General features: G+C 46.8%; 1 protein-coding gene across 1 annotated transcript; it reads left to right on the top strand.

Moving 5' to 3' along the window:
* Window positions 1-2,823: 2,823 nt before the first annotated feature.
* On the top strand, window positions 2,824-23,963 carry LOC134984434 (oocyte zinc finger protein XlCOF22-like; the record flags this gene model as incomplete). The annotated part of the gene is made up of 4 exons (XM_063950014.1): window positions 2,824-3,556; window positions 3,725-3,892; window positions 23,053-23,382; window positions 23,842-23,963. Coding segments are annotated over 4 exons (1,353 nt in total), but the record flags the coding sequence as incomplete, so codon positions are not given.
* Between the last annotated feature and the right edge of the window lie 3,632 nt (window positions 23,964-27,595).

The following is a 27,595-nucleotide window of genomic DNA, read 5'->3' as shown; positions in this document are numbered from 1 at the left end:
GTATAACGAAACGTAACACTGGAAAGAATATCAGTCCATATACCATATAGCAATTAAATAGCACAGGAAATAAAGAGAAACAGACACATTTTAAACCCATAACAAGAACAAATAAATCTGGCCCAAAAATAGACCCATGCCCAGTAACTTAGTCCCAGTTGCCACATGTTACATTAGGAAACAAACTCTGAGTGTCTGCAACAGTCTTACTCCTTTATCATATCACTTCAAGACGTAAAAAACTCCTCCGGGATTGGTTTAGGTAAAGTGTCATGAAGGACTGCCAACAGGAATGTCCCACTTTTTCAGAATAGCAGGGCCATTCTCGGGTGAAGGTATCACTGTGAAGGCGCCGTTTCGCATTACAATAAGCTTAGTAGTAAAGCCCCATTTGTATTGTACATTTCCTTGGGTGGAATAGACGCCTTTTGGCCAGCGTTGCAGGAGAAATATCCGGAAATATCTGAGGATTATCCAGGCACTCACCGGTGGATGAGGAAGGCAAAGCAGCCTGTAGAATGCGTTCTTTAATATGAAAAAAAGTGGACCCCGAGCAGAGTTTCCTTCGGTGCTTGGATAGGGGCCTGTTTAGACTTTGGGTGTCTATGGATCCTATCAATAAGAAGGTCCGCGGCAGAAGCCTTCGGTGAAAGTTTCTGAAAAGAGTACCGTGGCATAATCATAAAGCTCAGCATTTGTAGCAGAATCCGGAACGCCCATTATTCTGATATTATTTCTCCTAGACCTGTCTTCTAAATCAATGACTTTATCACAAATAGACCGGGTCTTCCTGAAGGGTGTCATGTGCTGAAATCAGATCTTTGTGAGACGCATCAATCTCTTTTATCTTAGTCTGTACGAGTGCCAATCTCACTGATATCGGACCTCAAAGCTTGAATATTAGAGTTAAGTTCTGAGGTTATTTCAGTCCTTAAATGTAGATAACAGAATGTATAGAGCGTAGAGTAACAGGACCATCTAGAGTGTCTTAAGACGTCTTCAGCCATTACAGCTGGTATGTGCGTCTGATAACAAGAAGCAGATGATATAGCGATCTCAGAAATACCACCTGAATTTGAGGTACCAAAGGGATGGACAGGGGGGGCCGATTTTGGTACCTTTTAACCTTTTTAGAGGCATGGTAAGCCGGCTCCAAAGAGACGGACCTCTCAGAGATAGGAAAATACAAACCATGTAGAAATAAAAGGAGCAGTAGTAAGCTGTCAGGAGGTTACATCAAGATGACTCCGTTCAAAATGACATTCTTAGTCGGGGTGACGGGGGTATCCAAGCCAAAATTTAAAGTAACAACATGATGTAATGCAATTCAAATAACACAGTAATGACCGAGAAATTCCACTAGAGGTCAGCGTGATCACAGATGTGAAGTACTCAGCACAGTGAGACACAAATGGCAAAATATATTCAGTGAATAAATCCACAAAATAATACACTGTGAAGTTGTAATCAGAGTGTAATGAGCTGTAGTCAGACGATACGTGATACTGGGCTCTGCATGTAGACTGAGAGGAAGTAGATTATAGTGGTACCATATAAATAGAAGTTAGTTTCACCTCCAGGGAAATGCTTCAATTTAGTGTAGTAACCCCGGTCCAGCCGTCAGGACACTTATTTAGCAGCTTATATCAATTTTAAACCTTACTGAAGGCAAAGCATGCGATGGCTGGGTACCAAGATCCAAAATGGCAGCCACCTCCCTTCCCAATAACACCACCGGGCTCCGGTGATTGTGGGCAGCCAGTTCTGTCCCCAGCAGTAGCGGGAGCTGCGCACCCGTGCTATCTGGAGAGCAAGTACTCCCACCTGAGGCAAAAGCTCCTCCAAGTCAGATGTCCGGAGCGTGCAGGAAAGACTGGACACACTTAGCCTTTGAATACAGCCCGTGACTTCAGCTGTGTCACTAGGCTGCAGCAGTGAACGGTGCCCGGAGTGAGCGGCTTTAGGGCAGGAGGAGTGGTGGACTTAATAGATTGGGTCTTGGTCCCAGCGGCCTCTGAGTTATCAGGTAGGGTAGATAAGAAGCCACTTAGTGAGATCTCCAGAAAGCATGTCTGGATGGACCACACCCCTCTTATTTATTATTTTATATACTAACAGGAGTGACAGGTGTGGTACATCCCCTCAAAGGCAGATCCAATCTCTTTCTCATCAGACTCTGCTGTCTTCCCTGCACTCTCACTCAGATGTTCACTGCTGCCAGTAGCACACGTATGAGAAGCAGAAGTATGGAGGTAGCTGAAACGATTCTGATATTTAATTCTCTGTATCATACTTACCGTACAAACATCATCCTTATTACTTAGTTCTCAGGAAGGTGGACACAATAATAGTCTGAGACACAACATTATAAAGCCTTCATTTAAAGTTTTGATTTAATATTCACACATATTTACAATTAAGTGTCCCAGAGAGTCGTCTTCTATTGTTTACAATATTAATATTGTTACAGAAAATTTCATATTTCCATAATGTATTTTATTTCCAGCAGATGGACACACAAGCAGGAATAGCTCAGAAGGACATCTAATGTTCACCCCGGATTGTGAAATAAAAGATAATGACAGTAGACAGGATTCTCCAGGAGCTAACCCCATTACCCCAATTATACATCCAGCTCTATCAGCTGATCCCTCTGATCCTGGGAAATGTTCTCCTGATCACTCTGATATTGGAGCATCTGTTACAGCTCTGAGAGTAGATACAGTGTTTCCCTGTTCTACAGATGCCAAATATTTTACACAGAACACAAAGCTTATTACCCATCAGACAAGTAAGGCAGGGGAGAGGCCACTGACATGTTCTGAGTGTGGGAAATGTTTTGCACACACATCAGATCTTGTTAGACATAACAGAAGTCACACAGGTGAGAAGCAATTTTCTTGCTCTGAGTGTGGGAAATATTTTACGCGGAAATCACAACTTGTTACACATCAGCGAAGTCACACAGGTGAGAAGCCATTTCCATGTTCTGAGTGTGGGAAATGTTATACCTACAAATGGCATCTTGTTAGACATCAGAGAAGTCACACAGGTGAGAGGCCATTTCCATGTTCTGAGTGTGGGAAATGTTTTGCATGGAAATCACAACTTGTTACCCATCAACAAATTCACACAGGTGAGAATCTGTTTTCTTGCTCTGAGTGTACAAAATGTTTTACTCGGAAATCAGATCTTATTACACATCAGCGAAGTCACACTGGTGAGAAGCCATTTCCATGTTCTGAGTGTAGGAAATGTTTTACACGGAAATCAGATCTTGTTAAACATCAGAGAAGTCACACAGGTGAGAAGCCATTTTCTTGCTCTGAGTGTGGGAAATGTTTTAGACAGAAATCATATCTTGTTAAACATCAGCAAAGTCACACAGGTGAGAAGCCATTTCCATGTTCTGAATGTGGGAAATGTTTTGCACAGAAATCACATCTTGTTAAACATCAGAGAAGTCACACAGGTGAGAAACCATTTCCATGTTCTGAGTGTGGGAAATGTTTTGGAGAGAAATCAGATCTTATTATACATCAGAGAATTCACACTGGTGAGAATCTATTTTCTTGCTCTGAGTGTGGGAAATGTTTTACATGGAAATCAGATCTTATTACACATCAGCGAAGTCACACAGGTGAGAGGCCATTTCCATGTTCTGAGTGTGGCAAATGTTTTGCACACAAATCAGTTCTTGTTATACATCACAGAATTCACACAGGTGAGAAGCCATTTCCATGTTCTGAGTGTGGGAAATGTTTTGTACAGAAATCAGATCTTATTACACATCAGAGAAGTCACACAGGTGAGAAGCCATTTCCATGTTTGGAGTGTGGTAAATGTTTTGCACACAAATCAGATCTTGTTAGACATCAGCGAAGTCACAAAGGTGAGAGGCCATTCCCATGCTCTGAGAAATAAGCTCTTGTACACAATAGACATCACTCAGGTGAGAAACCATTTTAATCTTCTGAAGTATACATGTCATTGCCATGTTTTGTTCAAGATTCTGTATATTTTTGCAATATACATGCTACAGCAGGGTGAAATAATCAGATGTCGTGCCCTCATCTACCACTGCTATGCCGATGACCTGTCTTTTGCTTTGGATATTGAGTACCAATCCTAAATGTCTAGCTGAGCTCCAGGTCTGGTTGATGCCAGTTGGCTGTGACTCGGTCCTACTGAAACAGGTCCTTCTGATAGAAGCTCACCAACAAAGCGCAAGTCCACAGCTCAGCTTTGCAAATCAACCAATTGTACGCTTGGGGGTTCAGGGTAACAAAATGCTGATCCTGTGCAGAATCTTGGTATCCTGGATGGTGGAGTGACACTTAGGGGGTATTCAGTTGTTTGAAAAGTCAGGTGTCTGTTTTTTCCTATCTAATAGACAGGAAAAAACAGACCCCTCCCAACCGACTTTTCACCCTTAGACATCAAATATGAGCAACAATCAGATCCTTCTCTGAGGAACATATCCAGACTCCAGCACTTTTCCCTCAGAAGATCTACCTACAGTCATACATGTACTTGTAGGATCATGCATAGACTACTGCAATGTCCTATACCTGGGTCTCCCAGCAAAAGAATTGCACCACTTGTAACTTGTACAGAATGCAGCAGCCAGTCTGTTACCCAACTAGCCCATTCCTGCCACATAACACCCATTCTCTGCTTCCTGCACCATCTGCCTGTAAGATGGTGACTATTACATAATCTGCTTACTGGCTCTCCCAGGCCTACATGATCAGGGTCCATGGTACCAGAAGCAGTGCCCTGTTTGGTTCCATCTGCAGATGAAGGACTGTTACCAGCAGTATCATAATTCCACAAGCAGGGCTGAGATGTCGGGTGAGACAGGGTAGGCGGTACCTTTGCAGTTGTGAGGGCTACCGGAGCAGTGTCTACATAGGTAATATTGTCTCCAATCAGCGCTGAGGTGTCAGGGGAGACAGGGCAGGTGGCAGTAGTGGGGGGAGACAGGGCGGGTGGCCGCAGTGCAGTACCAGGGGCTGCTGGAGACCGTAAAGAGGTGTATGGGTCCCGCACAGAACCAGTTGATAATTAGACTTAATGATGATTATGCTTCCTTATTTCTAATTAATCCCTTGTATGTGTTACTGTTATTTGCTGTGTCAGCCTTTATGTGTGTTCTGTGTAATAATCCTGAAAGTAGTGCTGCTACCAATCTCACATCATTTGTAGTAACCTGGAAAAGATGAGATATGAGGTGCACTCTGGAAGCTTATAGGGGGTTAATCAGATATGAACGCAGATGTGACATCACGCAACCCCACAGAAAATGGTCCTGGACAGCCTCATTTACCCCTCAGGGATGTGGCCGCAATGTGTGTGTCTGCTTGGCTGCTGCGCATGTGCATTTTGCCACCACCAGCAAACTGCTGCGGGCCGCTATTGCGGCTGGGTCCGAATGACCCCCATAGGCTTGTAGCTCCTGAGATATATGTTTTATTTACCTGCAAAACTGAAACATAACCTGAATTGTTTCTGTGCTTTAAAGGATATTTCTCTTGCGTCCTAGAGGATGCTGGGGTTCCTTTTAGTACCATGGGTTATAGACGGGTCCACTAGGAGCCATGGGCACTTTAAGCATTTAATAGTTTGAGCTGGCTCCTCCCTCTATGCCCCTCCTACCAGACTCAGTTTAGTTTATGTGCCCAGAGGAGCCGGTCACAGGTAGGGGAGCTCCTAGGAGTTTTCTTAGTTTTATTGTTTTCTAGAGAGTTATTTTACAGGAGGCTGTTTGGAAACAGTCTGCCAGCTTCGTGGGACTTAGGGGGGAGAATGGACCAACTTAATACAGAGTTACTGGCTCCATTACTCCGCTGACAGGACACTGAGCTCCTGAGGGAAATGTCCGCAAGCCCCTCCACGGCGACCGCACACTCCCGCAGCACGCCGCCACCCTTAACAGAGCCAGAAGACATGAAGAGTGGTGAGTACAGCATCGGCGTCCCGGTTAGCAGGTCTCTGGCGGGTATGGCGGCACAAGGGTGGGAGCACAGCTCTGGTTGCAGGCTGCGCTCCAGGAAGGTTCAGCAACATTTTACCTGTATGTCAGCGCTATGAGGGGCATTCTGGGCCAGCAAGACTACCCTACACTGGTCTGACGGGCTATATCCCACTGTCAGACATGATACCACATGGCCAGTATAAAAAAAAGGGCGGGAAGCTGCGCGTCATTACAGGGGGGCGGGGCTTCCACTCAGAGCAGATCCAGCAGCTCACCAGCGCCATTTTCTCCCTGCAGATCTCACTACAGCAGGGCTGGCCAAACCAGTCCTCGAGATCTACCAACAGTTCACATTTTTTCAGACCACCTAGCTGGTGCACAGGTGTAGTAATTTCTAATTAAGATGTACTGCATTCACTCCTGACAATTATACAGATCTCCAGGAGGCCTGGAAAACATGAACTGTTGGTAGATCTCGAGGACCGGTTTGGCCAGCCCTGCACTACAGGATGCTGACAGGGAAGCGCTGCCCCTCCAGACAACTCCAGCATACCTCTGCGGTACCAGGGGGTTATAGAGGGGGGAGTGTAATTAAATGGTACTAGCTGCCCTATTAAAGGTAGCTGGTCAGTGCCGGGCTTTTATCATACTCTGACTCTGAAGGTGCTCTGGGGGAAACTGACATTTTCATGTGTGTGTGTGCGCATATATCTCACATTACCATGGCAAGGCACTGGGGATCATTCTGAGTTGATCGCTCGCTAGCTAGTTTTAGCAGCTGTTGAAACGCTATGCCTCCGCCCACTTGGGAGTGTATTTTAGCTTAGCAGAAGTGTGAACGCATGTACAGCCGAGCTCTGCAAAAACAGTTTGTGCAGTTTCTGAGTAGCTCTGAACCTACTCAGCGCTTGCGATCACTTCAGCCTATTCGTGTCTGGATTTGACGTCATACACCGGCCCAGCGAACGCCCAGCCACGCCTGCGTTTTTTCAGACATGCCTGCGTTTTTGCAAACACTCCCTGAAAACGGTCAGTTGACACCCAGTAACGCCCCCTTCCAGTCAATCTTCTAGCGGCCGCCAGTGCAAAGAAAAACTTTGAAAAACCTGAGCACAACCGCAAAGGGCTTTGTACCAGTACGTCGCATGTGCGCAATGCGGGGCATGCGCAAGAATGCAGTTTTTCACCTGATTGATGCGCTGCGAAAATCGTCAGTGAGCGATCAACTTGGAATGACCCCCTGTGTGTCGTGTACTGCAGAGTGTTATCTTCTCCAGGGGAGTCTCTACCATGTACTCAAGACTGTACAAATTCTCAGGCTTCTTGGTCCGAACCCCCTTGGGTGGACTCCATAAAGGGTATGATATCAAATATCTCTACCAGATTATCCCATACTGAGAAAGAGACGCAGGTTTTGAGAAAGTCTGTGGAGGATCTGATGAATAGGGATTTAGCCCCCACAACTGCGCCTCTCACCCCACCCACGTATCCACAAAAGCGTACACTGGCCCAGATAATGCATGCTGACACTGATACCGACGCCTCAGATACAGGGGATGGTGAGGTGGATCTGGGGGAGATGCAGCTCCTGCCCGAGGGGTACAAGCTAAGATTGCGGCCATTAGGGATATTTTGCAGATAACTGAGAAGATTCCTGTTCAGGAAGAGGAATCTTATTTTAATGTAAAAAAGAAATCCTCGGTTACCTTCCCTGCATCAAAAGAGTTAAACTCCCTATTTGAAGGAACCTGGGAAAACCCAGAGAAAAAATTCCAAATCCCTAAAAGGCTGCTCATTTCTTTCCCTTTCCCTCAGGAGTATAGGAAGAAGTGGGAAAACCCACCTATTGTGGATGCCTCTGTGTCTAGATTGTCAAATGAAGTTGTTTTACCTGTTCCTGGTACAGCCTCCTTATAGGATCCGGCTAACCGCAAGATTGAGACTACGCTCAAATCACTATACACTGCTACAGGAGTGGTTTAGAGACCTACTATTGCTTGTGCGTGGATTTCTAGGGCCATAGTAAAGTGGTCAGGCACCTTACTAGATGATTTAGATTTCATGAATAGGAGTGACATTTACGTGTTTTTACATCACATACAGGATTCCGCAGGCTTCAAGGTGGAGGCCATGAAGGAAATTGGCCTGCTTAATGCAAGGGCCACAACTATGGCAGTTTCGGCATGCAGGGGACTGTGGCTTTGCCAATGGACTGTGGACACAGAATCCAAGAAATGTGTGGAGATCCTGCCCTTCACAGGTGAGGCCCTGTTTGGGGACACACTGGATATGTGAATATCCAAGGCAGCTGCAGGTAAGTCGACATAGGTTAATAGATTTCAGTCACATCTGGGCGACATCATGCCTAGACCCCTGGGTAAAAGATATTATTGACCAGGGGTACAGACTGGAGTTTCAAGAACTCCCACCTCACAGATTCATCAAATCAGGCTTACCAGCTTCTCAGGAAGACAGTACAATCCTGCAGAAGACTATTAAAAAATTGGTACAAACACAAGTCATTGTTCCAGTTCCACCACAACTACAGAACAGTGGTTATTACTCCAATCTGTTTGTGGTACCGAAACCGGACGGTTCGTTAAGACCGATATTGAACCTAAAATCCTTGAACCCTTACTTGTGGGTATTCAAATTCAAGATGGAGTCTCTGAGAGCGGTAATCTCAGGTCTGGAGGAGGGGGAATTCCTAATATCCCTTGATATCAAGGATGCACACCTTCACATTCCGATCTGGCCGCCTCACCAGACTTATCGAAGGTTTGCACAACAGGACTGTCACTATCAGTTCCAGGCACTGCCATTTGGCCTCTACAGCACCGAGGGTGTTCACCAAGGTCATGGCAGAGCTGATGCTCCTCCGCAAGCAGGGAGTGAACATAATTGCATATCTGGATGATTTACTGATAAAAGCATCTTCCAGGGAGTGGTTATTGCAGAGTACTACTCTCTCAACTCATCTACTTCAGGATCATGGATGGATTCTGAACCTTCCAAAATCACATTTGGAGCCGACAATGAGACTTCCCTTCTTGGGGATGATACTCGACATGGAAGTTCAGAGGGTGTTTCTTCCATTGGAAAAAGCGTTGGTGATCCAGTCAATGGTCCGGGATATCCTGAATCCAGCCCGGGTATCGGTTCATTAGTGCATTTGCCTTCTGGGGAAGATGGTAGCCTCCTATGAGTCACTGCAGTACGGAAGATTCCATGCAAGATTCTTCCAGCTAGATCTCCTGGACAAGTGGTCCAGATCAAATCTTCACATACACCAGCAGATACGCCTGTCGCCAAAAGCCAGAATTTCACTTCTCCGGTGGCTGCAGACTTCTCACCTGATCGAAGGCCGCAGGTTCGGGATTCAAAATTGGATTCTTCTACCCACAGATGCAAGTATTAGAGGTTGGGGAGCAGTCACCCAGGGGGAAAACTTCTAAGGAAAGTGGTCAAGACAGGAAGCCATCCTTCCAATAAACATTCTGGAACTAAGGGCCGTATACAATGCCCTTCTACAAGCGGCACATCTGCGAGATCAAGCCATTCAGGTTCAGTCAGACAATGTAACGGCGGTGTCCTACATAAACAGACAGGGCGGAAAGAAGAGCAGAGCTGCACTCTCAGAGGTAGCAAGAATTATTCTCTAGGCAGAAAGACATGCATTGGCGCTGTCGGCAATCTTCATTCCGGGAGTGGACTACTGGGAAGCAGACTTTCTCAGCAGACACGGTCTCCATCCAGGAGAGTGGGACTTCCACCCGGAGGTCTTCGCGGAGGTAACAAGCAGGTGGGGAGTACCTCAGATAGACATGATGGCCTCTCGTCCCAACAAGAAGCTCAATAAAGGTCCACATTTCAGCCTTGTCCATTTTCGTCCAGAAACAATTGGCTGTTCTCCCTTAGGTTCAGACATAAGGGGTTCTGCACATCCAACCGCCCTTTGTGTTTCCTACGGCACCTTGGGATTTTAATGTGGTGTTACAGTTCCTGCAATCAGATTGGTTTCAGCCTTTACAGGAGGTAGACGTAAAGTTTCTTACGTGAAAGGCTGGCACACTGTTGGCCTTGGCATCAGCAAGACGTGTGTCAGAATTGGGGGCATTGTCGCACAAAAGCCCCTACTTGGTTTTTATGAGGATAGAGCTGAGCTCAGAACGCTTCAGCAGTTTCTTCCTAAGGTCGTGCCTGCATTTCATATCAACCAACCTATTGTGGTGCCAGTGGCTACTGACACCTCAGCTTCTTCAAAGTCATTGGACGTTGTGAGAGCTTTGAAGATATATGTGAAGCGGACAGCTAGTCACAGGAAATCGGACGCGCTGTTTGTCCTTTATGATCCCAATAAGATTGGGTGTCCTGCTTCTAAGCAGACAATTGCTCACTGGATCAGGTGTACTATCCAGCATACTTATTCCACGGCAGGATTGCCGGTTCCAAGATCCGTATAGGCCCACTCTACTCATTCAGTTCTTCGTTTCTTCCTGGGCAGCTGCCCGGGGTGTCTCGGCTCTACAGGTTTTTCGAGCAGCTACTTGGTCAAGTTCAAACACGTTTGCTAAGTTCTACAAGTTCGATACTTTGACCAAACGTTAGGTCCTCAGAGGCCAATGCTGGACCCTCAGCATTCTCCCTCCCATACAGGGAGCTTTGGTACATCCCCATGGTACTAAATGGAACCCCAGTATCCTCTAGGACGTAAAAGAAAATAGGATTTTATTTACCTACCGGTAAATCCTTTTCACGTAGTCTGTAGAGCAGTGTTTCCCAACCACGGTCCTCAAGGCAAACTAACAGTCCTGGTTTTAGTGATATCCAGGCTTGAACACAGGTGACTTAATTAGCTCAGTTATTTTAATTTCTCTAACGTCCTAGAGGATGCTGGGGACTCTGTAAGGACCATGGGGAATAGACGGGCTCCGCAGGAGATAGGGCACTTTAAGAAAGACTTTGGATACTGGGTGTGCACTGGCTCCTTCCTCTATGCCCCTCCTCCAGTTTTACACTGTGCCCAGAGGAGAATGAGTGCACTGCAGGGAGCTCTCCTGAGCTTCCTGCTTAGAAAGCATTTTTGTTAGGATTTTTTCTCTTTCAGGAAGCACTGCTGGCAACAGGCTCCCTGCATCGAGGGACTGGGGAGAGAGGAGCAGACCTACTTAAATGATAGGCTCTGCTTCCTTGGCTACTAGACACCATTAGCTCCAGAGGGGGTGAACACAGGTTCGTCCTGGGCGTTCACTCCCTGAGCCGCGCCGCTCTTCTCTTTACAGAGCAGAAGAAACGAAGACAGAAGACGTCTCAGGCGGCAGAAGCCTTCGGTGCTTCACAGAGGTAACGCACAGCACTGCAGCTGTGCGTCATTGCTCCATACACCTCACACACTCCGGTCACTGTAAGGGTGCAGGCGCAGGGGGGCGCCCTGGGCAGCAATATAACACCTCTCCTATGGCAAAAAGTATATATACATGTACAGGTGTGCACTGTACATGTATATAAAAGAGCCCCCGCCTTTTTATCATAAGTTTGAGCGGGACTGAAGCTCGCCGCCGAGGGGGCGGGGCTTCTCCCTCAGCACTCACCAGCGCCATTTTCTCTCCACCGCACCGCTGAGAGGAAGCTCTCCAGACTCTCCCCTGCTTTACACACGGTGAAAGGGGGTTTGAAAGTAGAGGGGGGGCACATTATTGGCGTTCTATACATTTCACAGCGCTACTGGGAAAAACATTCTGTGTTTGTCTCCAGAGGTATATTGCGCTGGGGTGTGTGCTGGCATACTCTCTCTCTCTGTCTCTCCAAAGGGCCTAAGGGGGAACCTGTCTTCAGAAAAGAGATTCCCTATGTGTGTGAAGTGTGTCGGTATGTGTGTGTCGACATGTTTGATGCGGAAGGCTCATCTAAAGAGGAGGGGGAGAGCATGATTGTCAGGTCGCCGTCAACGCCGACACTGGACTGGGTGGATATGTGGAATGTCTTGAATGCAAATGTTAATCTATTGCATAAAAGGTTAGACAAGGCAGAAGCTAGGGATCAGTCAGGTAGCCAGTCCATACCTGTCCCTGTGGCGCCAGGGCCTTCGGGGTCTCAGAAGCGCACCATATCCCAGATCACTGACACAGATACCGACACAGATACTGACTAGTGTCGACTATGAGGATGCAAAATTACAGCCAAAGGTGGCGAAAGGTATTCGTTACATGATTATGGCCATTAAAGAGGTTTTGCATATCACTGAGTAACCCCCTGTCCCTGACACGAGGGTACACATGTATAAAGGGAAAAAGCCTGAAGTCACCTTTCCATCCTCATTTGAACTAAGCGACTTGTGCGAAAAGGCCTGGGAATCTCCGGATAGGAGACCACAAGTTCCCAAAAGGATTCTCATGGCGTATCCTTTTCCACAAAAGGACAGGATACGATGGGAATCTTCGCCGAAGGTAGACAAGGCGCTGACACGCTTATCCAAGAAGGTGGCACTGCCTTCTCAGGATACAGCTTCCCTCAAGGATCCTGCTGATCGTAAGCAGGAGGTTACCATGAAGCACATTTACACACATTCCGGTACTATCGTTAGACCGGCCATGGCATCGGCCTGGGTTTGTAGTGCTGTCGCAGCATGGACAGATTCCTTATCAACGGAACTTGACACCCTAGATTAGGATACCATTCTAATGACCCTAGAGCATATCAAAGATGCTGCTTTATATATGAGGGATGCTCAAAGAGAGATTTGTTTACTAAGCTCCAGAATAAATGCTATGTCTATTTCTGCTAGGCGACTCTTGTGAACCCGACAGTGGATGGGGGATGCCGATTCAAAGCGGCATATGGAGTCGTTGCCTTACAAGGGGGAGGAGTTGTTTGGAGAAGGCCTCTCGGACCTTGTCTCTACTGCTACGGCCGGTAAATCGAATTTCTTACCGTATGTCCCCCCGCAGCATACTAAAAAGGCACCTCTTTATCAAATGCAGTCCTATCGTTCCAATAAAAGCAAGAAGGTACGGGGATCGTCCTTCCTTGCCAGAGGAAAAGGCAAGGGAAAAAAGCTGCATGCAGCTGGTTCCCAGGAGCAGAAGTCCTCCCCTACATCTGCAAAGTCCACCGCATGACGCTGGGGCTGTCTTCGATTTTTCAACCAGGTCTGGGTTCACTCACAGGTGGATCCCTGGGCTATAGAGATTGTTTCTCAGGGATACAGGCTGGAATTCGAAGACGTGCCTCCTCGCCGGCTTTTCAAATCGGCTCTGCCAGCTTCCCCGTCATAGAGGGAGTTAGTGTTGACTGCAATTCAAAAATTGTATCTTAAACAGGTGATAGTCAAAGTTCCTCTTCTCCAGCAAGGAAAGGGGTATTACTCAACCCTGTTTGTGGTCCCGAAACCGGACGGTTCGGTCAGGCCCATTTTGAATCTAAAATCCCTGAACTTGTACCTGAAAAAGTTAAAGTTCAAGATGGATTCGCTCAGAGCGGTCATCGCCAGCCTGGAGGGAGGGGATTGGATGGTGTCCCTGGACATAAAGGATGCATACCTTCATGTTCCGATTTTCCCTCCTCACCAGGCGTTCCTGAGATTTGCAGTACAGGACTGTCATTACCAATTTCAGACGTTGCCGTTTGGGCTTTCCACAGCCCCAACAATTCCCTGGTCTGGAACCTATTAAAGCTAAAAAAGGTTTCAGTGCATCACTGCACGCGTGTCCTGGGGAAGATGGTGGCATCATACGAGGCCATCCCCTTCGGAGGGTTCCATGCGAGGACCTTTCAATGGGATCTACTGGACAAATGGTCCGGGTCCCATTTACAAATGCAACAAAGGATCACCCTGTCTTCCAGAGCCAGAGTATCTCTCCTGTGGTGGCTGCACAGTGCTCACCTCCTAGAAGGCCGCAGGTTCGGAATTCAGGACTGGATCCTAGTGACCATGGACGCAAGCCTCCGAGGTTGGGGAGCAGTCACACTGGGAAGAAATTTCCAAGGTCTCTGGTCAAATCTAGAGACTTGTCTCCACATCAACGTCCTGGAGTTGAGGGCCATATACAACGCCCTACGCCAAGAGGAGGCATTGCTTTGGAACAAACCGCTACTGATTCAGTCAGACAATGTCACAGCAGTGGCTCATGTAAACCGCCAAGGCGGCACAAGGAGCAGAGTGGCCATGGCAGAAACGACCAGGATTCTTCGCTGGGTGGAAGGCCATGTAAGCGCCCTAGCAGCAGTATTCATCCAAGGGGTGGACAACTGGGAAGCGGACTTCCTCAGCAGACACGACCTGCATCCAGGAGAGTGGGGACTTCATCCAGAAGTCTTCGCAGAGATCGTGGGTCGGTGGGGACTGGCTCAGATAGACATGATGGCGTCCCGTCTCAACAAAAAGCTAAAGCGGTATTGCGCCAGGTCAAGAGACCCTCAGGCGGTAGCGGTGGACGCTCTAGTGACACCTTGGGTGTTCAGGTCGGTCTATATGTTCCCTCCTCTGCCTCTCATACACAAGGTGTTGAGAATAATAAGACTAAGCAGAGTCAGAACAATCCTCATTGTTCCAGATTGGCCACGAAGGACTTGGTATCCGGATCTGCAAGAGTTGCTCACAGAACATCCGTGGCCTCTTCCTCTAAGACAGGACCTTCTGCAGCAGGGGCCCTGTCTGTTCCAAGACTTACCGCGGCTGCGTTTGACGGCATGGCGGTTGAACGCCGAATCCTAGCGGAAAAAGGTATTCCGGAGGAGGTCATTCCTACGCTAATAAAGGCTAGGAAGGACGTGACATTGAAACATTATCACCATATATGGCGAAAATATGTTTCTTGGTGTGAGGCCAGGGCTGCTCCTACGCAGGAGTTCCATTTGGGTCGTCTGCTTCACTTCCTGCAAACAGGAGTGGATTTGGGAGAAATTTCGACCTTGTCCATTTTCTTAAAAAAATAATTGGCTTCTCTTCCTGAAGTACAGACATTCGTGAAGGGGGTGTTGCATATTCAGCCTCCTTTTGTACCTCCGGTGGCGCCGTGGGATCTTTCTGTGGTATTAAGTTTCCTCAGGTCACCTTGGTTTGAGCCACTCAAAACAGTGGAGTTGAAATATCTCACTTAGAAAGTGGTCATGTTGTTGGCCTTGGCTTCAGCAAGGCGTGTTTCGGAATTGGCAGCTTTGTCACATAAAAGCCCCTACCTGGTTTTTCACGTGGATAGGGCAGAGTTGAGGACGCGTCCTCAGTTTCTGCCAAAAGTGGTCTCATCTTTTCATATGAACCAACCTATTGTTGTGCCTGTGGCTACACGGGACTTGGAGGACTCTTTGAGTCCCTGGATGTGGTCAGGGCTTTGAAGATTTATGTGACCAGAACAGCTAGGATCAGGAAGACTGAAGCTCTGTTTGTTCTGTATGCAGCCAACAAAGTTGGCGCTCCTGCTTCAAAGCAGACTATTGTTCGCTGGATCTGTAACACGATTCAGCAGGCGCATTCTACGGCAGGATTGCCATTGCCTAAATCGGTTAGGGCCCATTCCACTAGGAAGGTGGGCTCTTCTTGGGCAGCTGCCCGAGGGGGTCTCGGCACTACAACTATGCCGAGCTGCTACTTGGTCGGGGTCAAACACCTTTGCAAAGTTCTATAAGTTTGATACCCTGGCTGAGAAGGACCTCCTGTTTGCTCAATCGGTGCTGCAGAGTCATCCGCACTCTCCCGCCCGTTTTGGAGCTTTGGTTTAATCCCCATGGTCCTTACGGAGTCCCCAGCATCCTCTAGGACATTAGAGAAAATAAGATTTTACTTACCGGTAAATCTATTTCTCGTAGTCCGTAGAGGATGCTGGGCTCCCGTCCCAAGTGCGGACTTCTTCTGCAAGACTTGTATATAGTTATTGCTTACATAAGGGTTATGTTATAGTTTCATTGGTTTGAACCGAGACTATGGCCCTCATTCCGAGTTGATCGCTCGCAAGGCGAATTTAGCAGAGTTGCTCACGCTAAGCCACCGCCTACTGGGAGTGAATCTTAGCTTCTTAAAAGTGCGACCGATGTATTCGCAATATTGCGATCACAAACCTCGTAGCAGTTTTAGAGTAGCTCCACACTTACTCTGCCTGTGCGATCAGTTCAGTGCTTGTCGTTCCTGGTTGACGTCACAAACACACCCAGCGTTCGCCCAGGCACTCCCACCGTTTCTCCGGCCACTCCTGCGTTTTTTCCGGAAACGGTAGCGTTTTCAGCCACACGCCCCTAAAACGCCGTGTTTCCGCCCAGTAACACCCATTTCCTGTCAATCACACTACGATCGCCGGAGCGAAGAAAAAGCCGTGAGTAAAAAAACTATCTTCATAGCAAAATAACTTGGCGCAGTCGCAGTGCGAACATTGCGCATGCGTACTAAGCGGAATTTCACTGCGATGCGATGAAAAATACCGAGCGAACAACTCGGAATGAGGGCCTATGTTGTTGTTCATGCTGTTAACTGGGTTGTTGTCACAGGTTATACAGTATGATTGGTGTGGCTGGTATGAATCTTGCCCTTGGATTAACTAAAATCCTTTCCTCGTACTGTCCGTCTCCTCTGGGCACAGTTTCCCTAACTGAGGTCTGGAGGAGGGGCATAGAGGGAGGAGCCAGTGCACACCCAGAATCCAAAGTCTTTCTTAAAGTGCCCTATCTCCTGCGGAGCCCGTCTATTCCCCATGGTCCTTACGGAGTCCCCAGCATTCTCTACGGACTACGAGAAATAGATTTACCGGTAAGTAAAATCTTATTTTAACCATCTGTGCTGAAGCCTGGATATCACTAAAACCTGCACTGTTGGTGTGCCTTGAGGGCCGCGGTTGGGAATGCCTGCTGTAGAGGATACTGGGCACCCGCCCAGTGCTTCGTATTCCTGCATAGTTACTTGGTTAAGTATTGGTTCAGCTGTTGCTGTTCATGTTTCATGATTTGTTGGCATGGTTTTCCTTTGGTTATGTGTGAGCTGGTTCAAATCTCACCACTGTCCGTGTATAGCCTTCTCACAAAGTATGTCCGTCTCCTTGGGCACAGTTTCTAGACTGAGTCTGGTAGGAGGGGCATAGAGGGAGGAGCCATCCCACACTATTAAACTCTTAAAGTGCCCATGGCTCCTAGTGGACCCGTCTATACCCCATGGTACTAAATAGAACCCCAGTATCCTCTACGGACTACGAGAAAAGGATTTACCGTTAGGTAATTAAAATTTATTTTTATCCATGTTCTGCAGAGTAAAGTATTTCAGTTTAAAATATAGAGAAAAATCTGTGTATTAAAGATATGAAATAAAGTCGTTTAAAAACAAAAGATTTCCGTTGAGTCTTTTTATGTGTCTGTGTATCATCTTATTATCAGATAATTGTCGCTATGGTGACAGAAACAATTTCCTGTTAATGTGTCACTTGTATTGTTACTTTTGTGTCCACATAATATCAGTGTTGCTGTGTATAAATATCCCGTCTTGTGTGTAAAGGTGGGTACACACGCTGCCATTGTGACTGTGCGATTCCCCTTGAACTGCCCGGAGCCCAGAACCACCAATAGTGACTGTATGTACTTGTGATTGTGGCTATGTGCGATTGTGACAGCTCATGTGAATAGTGGGTGACATTACGGGGTGGAAGTCTCTTTATGTGTAACTAAATAGTGGCAGACATTTTATATCAGTGCATTTATGTGGAGTGGGGGCAGTGGCCTGGCAGGAAGCTGAAATTATATCATGTGACTTCCTCTGGTTTCCATATTCCGCAGCCCTTGGATGGGGGGGGGGGCAGCCTCGGGCTTCACCCCTGGCCCTTGGGTGGCTGGAGGGGGTCCACTTGATTGAAGGGGTCCCCACTCCTCCAGGGTACCCCGGCCAGGGGTGACTAGTTGGGGATTTTATGCCACGGCCGCAGGGACCGATATAAAATTGTATAAATATCGATAAAAATAGAGGAATTACTTAACTAGCGCTCTCTGATGTTCTGTTCTTTGCTGAACTTCAACAATTATTTCCTCATTACGGAATGGTCGAACCAGATATGCAAAATGAAAAAGGTTCGTATAGTGTAATACAGTTTAATACATATATAACATACAGGATAAAAAATAGATTAAAAATAACAGTTCTAAATGAATTAGTGCAGTAGCCCCTTTAAGAATGGGCAATAAGTCAGATGTCCGATCAGGAGAACAATTACCGGAGGTGTTGGAACTGTGAACAGTTCAATATCAGCATGAAAGTCCGTGGGAAAAAAGATTCCCGGGATAGTCCCCACAGGCAAGCAGCTGTCCAGGTAATCGTCACAGTTTTCGGATAAGCTGAAAGTGTCAGGTGTCCACCAACGCGTTTCTACCCTTGGCTAGGGTCTTTTTCAAGACTTGTGTATGCGAGTGGCTCTTAGCAGATAAGCTGATAATAACAAGTGTTTTGAACCTAAACATGATATGTTTCTACATATGATAACAAAAATACTGCAAAATATTTTAAAATGCCGAAGTGGTAACTGATTTGTGTTTCTATACAATAAACATCTGAGATAGGACTCTGTTCAAGATGTGGCATAGAACAGATGATTCGTATTGCTGGTTAATATATCTTTACACTTTACCATATGATTCATGTATATACAAGCCCGGACATGTATTATATATATACAGTGGGGCAAAAAACTATTTGGACAGCCACCGATTGTGCAAGTTGACCCACTTAAAAAGATGAGAGAGGTCTGTAATTTCCATCATAGACTTCACCTGTGAGACAGAATCTGTAGATCACATTGTATGATTGTTACACTATTTATTTGTTTATTCTGATGGAAAGTAAATATTTGGACAATAAAAAAGTTTAACTTGATACTTTGTAATATAACCTCGGTTGGCAATTACAGAGGTCAAACGTTTCCTGTAGCTCTTGACCAGGTTTGCACACACTGTAGCAGGTATTTTGGCCCACTCTTCCATGTAGATCTTCTCTAGATCTGTCATGTTTTGCGGCTGTCGCCGGGCAACACAGACTTTCAACTCCCTCCACAGATTTTCTATTGGGTTGAGGTCTGGAGACTGGCTAGGCCACTCCAGGACCTTGAAATTCTTCTTACGGAGCCACTCCTTAGTTGCCCGGGCGGTGTGTTTGGGGTCATTGTCATGCTGGAAGACCCAGCCACGTTCCATCTTCAATGCTCTTACTGAGGGAAGGAGATTTTTTTTCTCAAAATCTCACGATACATGGCCCCATTCATCCTCTCCTTAATACGGATCAGTCGTCCTGTCCCCTTTGCAGAAAAGCAGCCCCAAAGCATGATGTTTTCACCCCCATGCTTCACAGTGGGTATGGTGTTCTTGGGATGCCATTCATCATTCTTCTCCCTCCAAACACAGCGAGTGGAGTTTATTCCAAAAAGTTCCATTTTGCTCTCATCTGACCACATTACATTCTTCCAATCCTCCTCTGGATCATCCAGATGGTCACTGGTAAACTTTAGACGGGCCTGGACATGTGCTGGCTTAAGCAGGGGGACCTTTCGGGCGCTGCAGGATTTCAATCCATGATGACGTAGTGTGTTACTAATGGTAACCTTTGTGACTGTGGTCCCAGCTCTCTTGAGGTCATTGACCAGGTCCCCCCATGTAGTTCTGGGCTGATTCCTCACCGTTCTCAAGATCATTGATACCCAGAGGTGTATTGGCCATAGGTTTCACAGGGAAGATTCCCGGTGGGCCGATGCACCCGTGGGGCCTGTTTTGTTTGAGGACATGTGGTCCTTTTTATAGACATAATGAATAAGATGCAAAATAATTTGCATATATGAAAATGACTTTGCCACTTAGCCTGTGATTGCAGATGATCTAGTGTATGCTCTGTCTGCCTGCTTGGCTGACATATAAGATTGAGTGAATAGTGATTGGAATACGGTTGGTGTGATAAGCATGAAAATATATCTTTCTAAAGAATTATATAGTTTCCTAAATGCTGAAGGTGTATCATATAATGTGCTCATAATAGTTAATTTTATTTATTTTTAACTTCCCCCTTGATGCTGGACATGCCCACTATCTGGAAAGTCTTGGGGGGAGGGTGCTGCTGCCATGGCCCATGGCTAGACCTTACACCTCTGGTGCTGCCCTTGTGAGGCCACTAGTACAAATTTTGCCAGGGCCGCTTTTTGTTCCCAATTCGCCCCTGTTGATACCCCATGAGGTGAGATCTTGCATGGAGCCCCAGGTCGAGGGAGATTGTCAGTGATCTCGTATTTCTTCCATTTTTTAATAATTGCTCCAACAGTTGATCTCTTCTCACCAAGCTGCTAGCCTATTGTCGAGTAGCTCATTCCAGCCTTGTGCAGCTCTACAATTTTGTCCCTGGTGTCCTTAGACAGCTCGCTGGTCTTGGCCATGGTGGAGAGGTAGCAGTCTGACTGTTTGAAGGTGTCTTTTATACAGATAACCAGTTCAAACAGGTGCCATTAATACCGGTAACAGGTGGAGGATAGAAGAGCTTCTTAAAGAAGTAACAGGTCTGTGAGAGCAAGAAATCTTCCTGCTTGTTAGGTGTCCAAATATTTATTTTCCACAAGAATATACAAGTAAATTGTTTAAAAATCATACAATGTGATTTCTGGTTTTATTTTCAGATTCTGTCTCTCACAGTTGAAGTGTACCTATAATGGAAATTACAGACCTCTCTCATCTTTTTAAGTGGGTCAACTTGCACAATCGGTGGTGCTCCTTTAAGTCTGTTCCATTCCAGTCCAGATAAACAGACATAATGGGGGTAATTCTGAGATGATCGCAGCAGCAAGTTTGTTAGCAATTGGGCAAAACCATGTGCACTGCAGGGGGGGCAGATATAACATTTGCAGAGAGAGTTAGATTTGGGTGGGTTATTTTATTTCTGTGCAGGGTAAATACAGGCTGCTTTATTTTTACACTGCAAATTAGATTGCAGATTGAACACACCACACCCAAATCTAACTCTCTCTGCACATGTTAAATCTTCCTCCCCTGCAGTGCACATGGTTTTGCTCAACTGCTAACTAAATTCCTGCTGCGATCAACTTGGAATTACCCCCAATGTAAGAGAGGGCACTCGATCCATCACAGAAAAACGCTTACTTATTATACTCACCCATATTGGGCATTCAAGAAATGAACAAGTCACTGTGGCTCAGCATGGGTTATCAAAAAACATCATATCCAACCAATGTGGCATCCATAATGCCTACACAGTACTTCCACAAATATACTTTAGGACAAAGAGGGTTCAGAAGGTAACTTCTCAGTCCGTCGACCTCGGTCACCGAATGACCGTTGAAGACTATTGCATCATGTCATTGCCCCTGCTTAGTGTGGAGCCATCTGTGAGTGAACAACCACAACACATCACCTAAATACCCATACAAAGTACAACTACTTACAGGTGAATCGGCTGTCCGCCCCGCTCCCCCCAGCGTGCGTTCCACCCCTCTGCGCATGCCTCACCATCCAGGTAGTGCACTCCAGTTCAGCATATCTCATCCACGTTCCACCGGGCTCTCTACTTCCTGGTTTTGCATCTCAGATGCCGCTACGACACTTCCGGTGATGAGCGCTGGGCACACCCAGACCAGTAGTTTGTCCAAATCATCTCCATGGATACAGGGCGCCGTGAGCGTCAGACTACTGCCCGCACATCACTGCCCCGACTTCCATCATGTATTATAGCAGCAATATAATATGCCCACGTGGAATATATATAAACTAATTATTTTTCAATTATTGGTATTCATATTGAGGATCCATCTCGGAGTGTTATTCACCACAATCTAGTGCAGCACAGTCAAGGGACACAACAACAACAACAACGGGGTTGCTGAGGACCTCCCACTCCAGTATCAACTGAAGTTGTATTGCCTCAAGTTAATATCCAATATCAAAGTACATAAATATAAAAAAAGTGCAAGTTGTAGTCATTTCCAAGTGATTGGTCTGGTGCTGATTGTGATTATTAATACTAGGATTTTTTATTAGATCTGAAGTAGTGAACTAATTCCTCTACTAGTTGGGCTTTAAGTATGGGATTAAGGAGGACCTTATCATTTAAGCGCCACGAGGGCTGGCGAGCGGAAACTAGAGGCCCAGGAACATCCACCGTAATTGGGCCATGGTCAGACCAAGTGCTGGGGTGTATGGAGGTATCCAGTATGCATTGGGCTAGTTCGGTACTGAAAAAGATCATGTCTAGCCTAGTATATATGTCATATATAGGTGTAATCTCTGGCAGTGGGTTCCTTCACTCTCCAAGCGTCAGAAGAGCAATTGCTCTTCACCAGGCTTAATAAATCTGCATCTGAGTGTGCCTGTAGCTGCTGTGTGGTCTCCATTTCGTGTATCCCACCTCTTGCTATCACTATATTCTGTACCCTGGGGGGCTAGGTGCATCAGGGTCCATTAGTTATATAGTGCTACACAGCAAATATGATTTCTGGTATTTATTCTGTGTTTTCAGTCACCTCATACACTTAAATCCTCTGTTGTGCTCGTATTTACTAACGCATAACTCAGGGGGTTATTTGCTGGTATTATATTTGTCTGGCTCTATTGTACTGTTACGTCCTAGGGCTACATTTATAATAATGTCTGCCACAGAGGATGGGAAATCCACGGACACTCCTGCATCATGCAGCGCTAGTGCCATGTATTTACCTGAGGGGGAAGGTTTAATTGATGGTTCAGGCACTGGGTGCCATACGCCCTCCAGTCAACCCGCAACTGTTGTTGCCAATCAGGAACCACCGTGGGCAGCATTCTCAAGTATGCTGAATACACTAATGACACGTCTTGCGCCCCCTGTTGGACCTCCTGTGTCATTGCAGCCACATATTGTCCCTGTAGTTCAGATACCCTGTCTACCCAATTGCAACAATTAAATCAATCTCTGGTTAGACAAAAGCCTGCTCCACGCCCTACAGGGGCCACCTAAGCGGGCAATTTCCTCCTCACAATCCACAAATATTTCAGATAATTCTGAGAAGACGGGTAATGTACGGATCTATCAGACACTGATACAGTTGCTTCTGATGAGGATTCTACAACTCAGATTGATGTTTCTGATCTAGTGGAGGCTATCAAGCTGATTTCCCAAATAGATGATGAGATTGAGCCCACTACTGTGTCTAAGAAACCTGATAAGTTCAAACATCAGAAGGTTGCTAAAGTAGTCTTACCACATTCTAACCATTTAATTGAAATACGTCAGGAACCCTGGTCATCTCCAGGTAAGAAATGTTCCCTGTCCAAGAAGATGCTAGCTCGTTATCCTATCCCTGCAGAGTTGAGTAACAAGTGGGAAACTCCACCGCTGGTGGACTCTCATGTTGCCTGTCTTGTGGTATCATCTACTCTGCCGGTCACCACCATCACCGCACTAAAGGAACAGACGGATAAGCGTGTGGAGTGTTGCCTGAAATCTATTTACACTCTTACTGGTGCTGTACATAGACCCACTATAGCAGCCTCCTGGGCCGCAAAAGGAATTGAAGCATGGGTTCAGGCAATTGAGGAGGAGCTACCTCAGGATTTTTCTGACACTGCCAGACAATACCTGACTTATATCACCAAAGCCTCCCACTATATACAGGAGGCGGCCTCTGAGGCAAGTGTAATGGCCGCCACAGCGTCTACTACGTCTATATTGGCTCCCTGAATTTTGTGGTTAAGGTACTGGAAGGTGGACCTGGATTCCAAAAAGACTTTGGAGGTTCTCCCTTTTAAGGGGACATCCTATTTGGGGAGGATCTAAACAAGATTGTCACTGACTTGGCGTCTGCTAAGACTCTATGTCTCCCAAGTACTAATCCTTCTGCTCCGAAGGCTGAGTACCATTTTTCGCTCCTTTTGACTTACAGGGAAAGTGAAGGGTCAGACGTACATGAGGCAGGCTTGTGCTTCCAAGAGCACTAAGCCCAAACCTAAACAATCCTGGGCCACCTGTCAGCCTGCTTACAAGCAAGATAAGCCTGCTGCATGACGGGGCGGGCCTCCCCCTGGGGGACCCCAGGGTGGGAGGCCGACTTCTGCAGTTCACCCAGGTCTGGTTAAAGACCACTTTGGACTCCTGGGTGCGGGAAGCTGTCTCTCATGGGTAAGCAATCTCTTTCCGGAGACGTTCCCCTCACCAGTTCTGCTCAACGGTTATCCCTTTGGCTCCACTGAAAGCGCAAGCTCTACACTTTGTTGTGCAATCCCTCCTGGATACAGGAGTGGTAGTACTGTTACCTCTGCCACAGAGAGGCAAGGGATACTATTCGACCCTGTTTCTCGTTCCAAAGCCAAATGGGTCCTTCCGGCCTATACTCAACCTCAAATCTTTGAACAAATGTGTGAGAGTATCCAAATTCCGGATGGAAATGTTGTGCTCTGTTATACTGGCCATGGAACCCAAAGACTATATGGTATCCCTGGACATACAGGATGCTTATCTGCACATACCTATTGCCATATCACATCTGCAATATCTGCGGTTTGCTATTGGCAACCTACAATACCAATTCCAGGCTCTGCCATTTGGATTGATCACGGCTTCTCGGATCTTCACAAAGGTAATGGCCAAGATGACGGATCATCTCCGCCATCAGGGAGTCAGGATCCTACCGTATCTGGACAATTAGCTGATCCTGGTGAACTCCCAAAATGTTATCCTCAGTCATCTGGAACTGACAGTCCAATTCCTACAAGCCCATGGTTGGCTCATCAACTGGAAAAAGCCCTCTCGGGTCCCTGCTTGGAGCATGGTGCACCTGGGAGCTCTACTGCACACACACAGTCAGAGATTGTTTCTGTCTCCAGAGAAAGTCCTGAAACTCCAGGACAAAATCAGATACTTCCTCTCTCACCCAGGAGTGTCGATACACTCGGCGATATAAGTACTAGGCCTCATGGTGTCGGCTTTCGACATGGTGGAGTACGCTCAATTTCATTCACGCCCTCTACAGAGGTTAAGCCTCTCCAAGTGGTATGGCCAGCCTCACGGGTCAGGTCTCACATGATCTCCTTGACTCCGGAGGTCAGTCTGTCACTGAGCTGGTGGTTACAGGACCGACAGCTGAGCTGGGCCCGCCTTTTCTGGATCTCAAACTGGGTCCTGCTGATAATGGATGCCAGTCTGAGAGGTTGGGGCACTGTGTTGGAGCAACACTCTCTCCAGGGTCAGTGGACCAAAGAGGAATCTCTCCTCCCCATAAACATTCTAGAATTAAGGGTAGTGCGCTAACACTTGCCCTGCCTCTGGTACAGAACAGGCCTGTTCTGGTACAGTTGGACAACGCCACCATGGTGGCATACAGAAATCATCAAGTTGGCACTCGAAGCCGCATGGCAATGCTGGAAGTATCAAAAATCCTCCACTGGGCGGAACGCCATCATCCAGCAATATCAGCAGTGTTCATTCCCAGAGTCCTCAACAGGGAAGCGGATTTCCTCAGTTGTCAGGATGTTCATGCTGGAGAGTGGAGTCTTCATCCAGAGGTCTTTCAACTCCTAGTAGACAAGTGGGGCCTACAAGATGTGGACCTGATGGCGTCTCGACACAATCACAAGGTTTCAGTCTTCAGATCAAGGGATCCTCAAGCAGCGCTTGTGGACGCACTGGCAATTCCATGGAACTTTCAGCTGCCATACGTGTTCCCTCCAGTGTCACTCCTGCCCAGGGTACTATGGAAGTTCAAGCAAGAAAATAGGATTTTTATTACCTACCGGTAAATCCTTTTCTGGCAGTCCGTAGAGGTTGCTGGGGTCCACATTAGTACCATAGGGTAAAGACGGGTCCACTAGGAGCCACTGGCACTTTAACAATTTAATAGTGGCTCCTCCCTTTATTTCCCTCCTACCAGACTCAGTCTAGAAACTGTGCCCGAGGAGACGGACAACTTCGAGGATATTACACAGATAGTGGCGAGATTCACACCAGCTCACACAAACAAGGCAAATCCAAGCTAACTAGCCTGAAAACTCAGCAACAGCTTAAACATTACTGAACCCAGTAAAAAAAATGCAGTACTTAACTAGTAACAAAGCAGTACTGAACCAAGTAACCACTGCAGGATAACGAAGCGCTGGGTGGGCGCCCAGCATCCTCTTCGGACTACTAGAAAAGGATTTACCGGTAGGTAATTAAAATCCTATTTTCTCTTACGTCCTAGAGGATGCTGGGATCCACATTAGTACCATGGGAATGTACCAAAGCTCCCAGAATGGGAGGGAGAGCACGAAGGCTCCTGCAGAACTGATTGACCAAACTTGAGGTCCTCAGAGGCCAAAGTATTGATCTTGTAGAACTTAGCAAATGTGTTTGACCCCGACCAAGTAGCCGCACGGCAAAGCTGCAAAGCCAAGACACCCCGGGCAGCCGCCCAGGAAGAACCCACGTTATGAGTAGAGTGGGCCTTAACAGATTTTGGGAACGGCAATCCTGCCGTAGAATATGCATGCGAGATAGTGAACCTAATCCAGCGAGAAATCGTCTGCTTAGAAGCAGGACACCTAATTTTCTTGGGATCATAAAGGACAAACAGAGAGTCCGATTTTCTGTGACGAGCAGTCCTCTTCACATAGATCTTCAAAGCCTGCACAACATCCAAGGACTTTGAAGCAATTGAGGAGTCCGTAGCCACTGGCACCACAATAGGTTGTTTGATATGAAAAGCCGACACAACGTTAGGAAGGAACTGTTGACGCGTCCTGAGCTCCACTCTATCTTCATGGAAGATTAAGTAGGGGCTTTTACAGGACAAAGCCCCCAATTCTGACACACTACGCGCAGAAGCCAAGGTCAACAATGTGACAGCCTTCCACTTGAGAAACTTGACCTCAGCCTCCTATAAAGGGTCAAACCAATCCGATTGCAGGAAATGCAACACCACGTCAAGATCCCAGGGTGCCGTTGGTACCACAAAGGGAGGCTGGATATGCAGAACCCCTTTCAAAAAGGTCTGAACCTCAGGAAGGGCAGCCAATTTTTTTCTGGAAGAAAATGGATAAAGTCGAAATCTGGACCTTTATGGATCCCAACCGCAGGCCCATATCCACACCTGCTTGCAGGAAGAGGAGAAACCATCCAAGTTGAAACTCCACCGCAGGAAATTTCTTGTATTCACACCAAGACACATACCTTTTCCAAATTCGATGGTAATGTTTAGACGTTACTCCTTTCCTAGCCTGTATCAGGGTAGGAATAACCTCGTTCGGAATACCCTTCCGAGCTAAAATCTGCCGCTCAACCTGCATGCCGTCAAACGTAGCCGTGGTAAGTCTTGATAAGTGAATGGCCTCTGTTGCAGAAGATCCTCCCGAAGAGGACTTTTTCAGTAGTAGATCCAGCAGATCCGCGTAACAAGCCCTCCTTTTCCAGTCCGGAGCAATGAGGATCGCCTGAACTCTTGTTCTTCTTACAAGCTTTAGAATTCTTGGAATGAGTGGAAGTGGAGGGAACACATACGCTGTCTTGAACACCCACGGCGTTACCAGGGCATCCACCGCCACTGCCTGTGGGTCTCTCGAACTGGAACAGTACCTCCGAAGTTTCTTGTTGAGACGCGAGGCCATCATATCTATTTAAAGCACACCACAACGACTGGTCACCTCTGTGAACACCTCCGGATGGAG

The sequence above is a fragment of the Pseudophryne corroboree genome, assembly GCF_028390025.1.
Source record: "Pseudophryne corroboree isolate aPseCor3 chromosome 3 unlocalized genomic scaffold, aPseCor3.hap2 SUPER_3_unloc_54, whole genome shotgun sequence".
NCBI lineage: Eukaryota > Metazoa > Chordata > Amphibia > Anura > Myobatrachidae > Pseudophryne > Pseudophryne corroboree.
The sequence above is the reverse complement of the archived record's forward strand: the minus strand, read 5'-3'. Positions and strand labels throughout refer to the sequence as shown.